Source organism: Rhinolophus sinicus, linkage group LG03, assembly GCF_036562045.2.
Source record: "Rhinolophus sinicus isolate RSC01 linkage group LG03, ASM3656204v1, whole genome shotgun sequence".
NCBI classification, from domain to species: domain Eukaryota; kingdom Metazoa; phylum Chordata; class Mammalia; order Chiroptera; family Rhinolophidae; genus Rhinolophus; species Rhinolophus sinicus.
Window position 1 is genome coordinate 101,942,779 of NC_133753.1, and position 6,000 is coordinate 101,948,778.

Consider the following 6,000-nt stretch of genomic DNA (forward strand, 5'->3'; position numbering starts at 1 on the left):
AGGGCTGCGAAGAAGGAGCTGTTCCAGGCCTCTCCCCTTGTTCGTAAATGGCCATCTCCTCCCTGTGTATCTTCACATTGTCTTCCCTTCCTATGTTCAACTTCCCCCCTTTTATAAGGATGCCAGTTTTATTGGGTTAGGGCACATCCTAATGACCTCATTTTATCTCTGCAAAGACCCTTTCCCCAAATAAGGTCACATTCTAAGATACTGGGGATTAGGACTCCAGCATATATTTTTTTTGGGGGGGGACACACAATTCAATCCAAAACACATTTATTTATTTGTTTATTGACTTTTATTTTATTCAATCCCTCACTATCTCTATTACTGGTCAAACTGTCATAGATTTGGCGAGTGTGAGCTCCTGCAAGCTGGCTCCTATGTCCTTTAGACGTATTCCCATGGTTCTTTGAGAACTTTCTTACTTTCCAGCACAAAAAGACATTCCAGGCTCCACTTTTTCTGTCCTAGGACTAGAATCAGCCATTTCTCCCAGGAGAAATGTTTTTGCTAAGTATGCTCATTGCTACTGGTGTGTTGTTGTTTCTAAATGATGATATTTAAATATCTCTGCTTCCAATCCTGGGTTCATCCTCTCTGTCTGCCTTTGCATGTTTTCAATGCCCTTTTCCAAGAGTGAGAAACCTGGTTCCCATTGTTCTCATTTGCAGACGCCTAGAACAAGAGGCCTCTTATTTTAAGCTGTTATCAGTCACTTGTGTGTACAGCGAATGCCCTTTATTGCCTTTCTATAGAGTGGTAGGTTTAAATAAGAAGGGAAAGAGGGAGTAAAGAGGCACGGGGCCTGAGGAGGTTCACCAGGGAAGAAAAAAAAGAAAAGGGGCCCTGAAGCTTCAGCTCTCTAAGACTCTGCCATGGAACCCATTGAAGGAAGAGTCCTTTTCTGCCTGCTTGCCAGGAAATGCGCCCAGGGTAGCGGAGAACTGAGGGAAAACACACTGCTCCCCACCTCACTGTGACCACTCAGGTTCCAATCTGAGAAGTCAGACTATTAGATGAAAGTCGGGCTGCGTGAGGGAGGCAGGTAAGATCTCAGAGACGGCACAACCTTAATAAAGCCATTAAGGCCCCGCTATTTGAACCAACATTTTAAAAGTTTCCTCAGCTTCTTCTCTCTCTTTCCTTTTTTTTCTTTAACTTTTAATTGAGATAAATGTCACATAATATGAAATGCATCATTTAACCCCTTTAAAGTATATACTTGAGTGGTATGTTCACAATTTATACAACCCTCACCACATTTCCTCCATCACCCCCTCCCAAAAAAAAACCCCATATTTCCCAAATCGCTCCTACTTCCAGGCCCCTGACTACCACTAATCTACTTTAAGGCTCTATGGATTTGTCTCTTATGAACATTTTTTATAAATGGAATCATACAATATCTGGTCTTTTGTGTCTGAATTTTGTTACTTAATGTAAAGTGTATATTGGTACTTCATTCCCTTCTATGGCTGAGTAAAATTCCATTGCATAACTATAACAATGCTTATCCATTCATCACTTGTTGGACATTAGGTTGTTTCCACATTATAGGCAACTATGAATAATGCTGCCATGAATATTAGTGTTTTTGTGGGAACATGTTTTCATTCTCTAGGGTATGTACCTAGGGGTGGAATTGCTGAATCATATTGTAACTCTATGCTTAATTGTTTGAGGAACTGACAAATATTTCCACAGGGGTTATGCCATCTTACATTTCCACAAACAGTGTATGAGGGGTCCCATTTCCTCAGCAACACTTGTTATTTCCATTGTTGTTTTTTCAATAGCCATCCTAGTGTGTATGAAGTGATATCTCATTGTGGTTTTGATTTGGATTTCCCTAATGATTAATGATGTAGACCATCTTTTCATTGGCCATTTGTATATCTTCTTTGGAAAAATGTCTAGTTAATTTCTTGGCTTATTTTTAATTCAATTATTTGTCTTTTTGTTGTGGAGTTGTATGAGTTTTTTATATATTCTGGATATTAGACCCTTACCAGATGATTTACAAATATTTTCTCCCATTATGTGGGTTGACTTTTCACTTTCTTGATAGTGTCCTTTAATTCAAAAAAGATTTTAATTTTAATGAAGTCAAACTTATCCTTTCTTTGCTTGCTTGTGCTTTGGTATCATAGCAAAGAAACTGTTACTTAATCCAAGGTCATGAATATTTACACCTATGTTTCCTTCTAAGAGTTTTATGGTCTCAGCTCTTACATTTAGGCTTTTGATCCATGTTTAGTTAATTTTTATATATGGAGTGAGAGAGGTCCAGTTGCATTTATTTTCATGGGGAGGTCCAGTTGTCCTGGCATCATTTGCTGAAAAGACTATTCTTTCCCATTGAATGACCTTGGTACCTTGGTAAAAGATTAATTGAGGGTTTATACGTGGACTCTCAATTCTATTCCATCGACCTATATGTCTATCCTTATGCCAATACCAAACTGTCTTCATTACTTTAGTTTGTAGTTTGTAGTATGTTTTGAAACCCAGAAGTGTTAGTCTTCCAATGTTGTTCTTTTTTTTTTTTTAATTTTCAAAATTGTTTTCGCTATTCTGGGTTCCTTGAATTTCCATACGAATTTCAGAGTCAGCTTATCCATTTTCACTCTCTTTCTTAGCCTTTCTCTCCCTCACTACCTCTCCATTTCTAACCCCCAAACGATGGTGGTTCAAGTTTAGGCTACAAACTGAAGGTGGAGTCAGGGGCTATGTGACCATGAGCAAGTTACTTCACCTCTCTGTACAATGAAATGCATTACATCTTCTCTACTGGTCATTAATGTAGATTAAATTACATTCAATAATAAAATAAAACTCATGGAAGAGCCTGTGGATTACTCAGATCATCAGCTTGTAAACTTGTAACAAAAGAACAAAAACAAGAATGACCACCTTTTTGGGGACAATTGATCTTTGCCAGACAGGCAGCTAAGCCCTTGACATGAATCACCTTATTCAATCCTCATAATAACCCATGAGGTAGATATTGTCATTAGTTCCCATTTTATAGCTGAGGACACAAAGGCATGGAGAAGGCATGGAGAAGTTAACTATCAGATAGCAAAAGAGCTGAGCTGAGATTTCAAGCCTGGCAGGTGATTTTCAAATCTAGAAGGTGGTCCTACTTGGCCATGGCTACTGGCCAGTCTTCTCAGGGTTTAGGGAGAGGCTTTACAAGGTGGGTTCTGGGTTGACTTCCAAGAAATTGTTCATAGGAAACGTGCTGGTGCTTCTTACCTACAACCTGGAAAGGGGTGGATGGCATCTTGGAAGACGGCAGCTCAGAGTCTTCATCTCCCTTTCCACAGGTTCTTCCGGTAGAGCTAATGGGCAACGTGGAGCCAAATTAAACTCTCCCTGGCCCATGTCCAGTCCCTCTTCGTCCCTCCCCTGGACGGCTATAATAACCTCCCAGTCAGCCTCCCTGCCGCTAGCCCCTTCCTACTATACCTGCTAATGGCTCCAATCACGTCACTAGGTCACAGATAATTAACTCTGCACCTCAAAACCATGGGTGGCGGCCCCACTGCCCACAAGGCTGAACTCCACTGTGAGAAGTGAACCTTGAATTCAGACAGAACTCAGTTCAAATGAGAGCTCTACCCTTTTTTGACCTCTAAACTTTGGTTTCCTTGCATAGAAAGTGGGGGTATTTAATGGAGAGGAGGGATCTAAAATACTTAGCAGTTTCATAGGCAGGCTGGGCTCGGCTCCCTTGGCTGCCCTCCTACCAGTCAGCCCCACCCTAACACCACAACCTTTTCCTGTTGTCTACTTTTGCCTGATTTCAGGGCCATCAAGACTAGGGTTTCTGGGTGGGAATTCCTCCCCGTTCTCGGGAATTTTTTTCACTTTTCCATTTCTGAATCCCGAGAAAAGTTGGTCAGGAAATCGGGAAAATTGGCTCCTTGAGCCCCGGTGGTTGGTAGAATCGGATGTCACTTTGTGGAAATGATTCATCGTGGAGAACAGAAAACAGTTTGTATCTCGGGATTTGGGAATGGGAAAGCAAAAAAATTCCTGAGGATGGCTGGGAATTCCTGCCCGGAAACCCCCCTAAACTCAAGACCAACTCTCCCTTTCTGGGACGTATCTTCAGGTATTTGAAATTATATATCATTACCATAAATATAAAACCCCTTGTCATAGAGGGTAACCATAACAAGACATATTTAAATTAAAATGAGAAATGCCAATTCCAGGTCTGTCCCCCGGCCACCACAGCAGCATGGCAGGCACCAAACCGCGCTGCGAGCTTGGGCAGGGCTGGGCGCGCTCGCCATGTGCACGGAGGCCCTGGAGCACCCGGAGGTGGCTACGGGTGAAGAAATGATGCCTCATATCCAACATTTGAAGGGAGCACATAGTAAGAACTTATTTCTTAAAGACAAAAAGAAAGAAGGCTATTGGCTGGTGACAGTTCTTTATGATAGACAAATTAATTTAAATGATCTTGCCAAGCAGTTAGGTGTTGGAAGTGGAAATCTGCGGTTTGTTGATGAAACAGCCATGCTAGAAAAACTTAAAGTTGGGCAAGGTTGTGCCATACCCTTGACACGCTTCTGTGATGATGGAGATGTGAAATTTGTTCTGGATTCTGCTGTTTTGCAAGGTGGATATGAAAAGGTGTACTTTCATCCAATGCCCAGTGCTGCAACCATGGGATTGAGCCCCGAAGACTTCCTTATATTTGTGAAGAAGACAGGACATGATCCCATAATCCTACATTTTGATAAAAACAACTAATTGGGCTAATATTTAGAATACATTTATTTCTGAAAGCTGTTTTTCTTCATTGTAATTTGTAAAAAGCATTTAAAATGATAAGAGTATTTAGCACCTTGGTTTGGTGACTACTTAAATCATTTTAGGAGGAATATTTCCGCTTAAAGAAGCTGTTTTTAAAAAGATGTATTGAGGTAGTATTAGCTCAGATCCTACCCTCCATGACTCATTACAGGAATGCATTACAAGAATAAGTTAACATCAAAACAAGGGTTAGTTAGGGGCGTCAGGATGGCTCAGTTGGTTAGAGCGCAAGCTCTTAACAACAAGGTTGCTGGTTCAATTCCCACATGGGATGGGGGGCTGCACCCCCTGCAACTAAGATTGAAAACAGCCACTGGACTTGGAGCTGAGCTGCGCCCTCCACCACTAGATTGAAGGACAACGACTTGGAGCTGATGGGCCCTGGAGAAACACACTGTTCCCCAATATTCCCCAATGAAACAAAAACAAAACAAAAACCAAGGTTAGTTAACTAAGATTAACTATGTTACATCTTCATTAGGGTGTTATTGTACTTGAAAAAATCAAGTGGCAAAACAGCATATATAAAATCATGCATTTGACAGTGTACATATAGGGAAAAAATCAAAAGGAATATATTAAATTGTTGATAGTGCTTATCTTTGGGGAATGAGGATTAAGGAATAATTCCCCAGCAAGAAAATTAAACATGGGGCAAATGCTAAAACTTTACATTACTGGGTGTTTGTTTTTAAACTGGTGTGTTGTTTTTTTCAGTGAAAAAAATAGGCTAATTAACTTTTTATAAAGTTATATTCTTAGATAACTTTAATTTAGAAAAACTCTAAGTAGGGATGGAAAATGTAATCATTATATTAATGAAATTACATTTTAAAGCTCAGTAGCAGAATATACACAGGCCATTAAGAAGGATTTGTTTAGTCTTTGTTCAAAAGTTAGAAATGTGGGACGGACGGGTGGCTCAGTTGGTTAGAGTGCGAGCTCTGGGCAATGGGGCGGCTGGTTCGATTCCCACATGGGCCAGCGAGCTGCACCGTCCACAACTAGAATGAAGTCAGTGAGCTGCTGCTCAGCTCCCGGATGGCTCAGTTGGTTGGAGCACCGGCTCTCAACCACAAGGTTGCCAGTTCGACTCCTACAAAGGATGGTGGGCTGTGCCCCCTGCAACTAGCAACAGCAACTGGACCTGGAACTGAGCTGTGCCCT

At 41.1% G+C, this 6,000-nt stretch overlaps 1 protein-coding gene across 1 annotated transcript in view; it reads left to right on the forward strand.

The window, feature by feature from the left end:
* LOC109438072 (prolyl-tRNA synthetase associated domain-containing protein 1) overlaps positions 1-4,770 on the forward strand; it is a 28,778-nt gene extending 24,008 nt beyond the window's left edge. The window contains exon 3 of the mRNA XM_019717665.2: positions 4,289-4,770. Coding sequence (XP_019573224.2) covers positions 4,289-4,770 — 482 coding nt within the window. The remainder of the gene's footprint in view (positions 1-4,288) is intronic.
* The last annotated feature ends 1,230 nt before the right edge of the window (positions 4,771-6,000 follow it).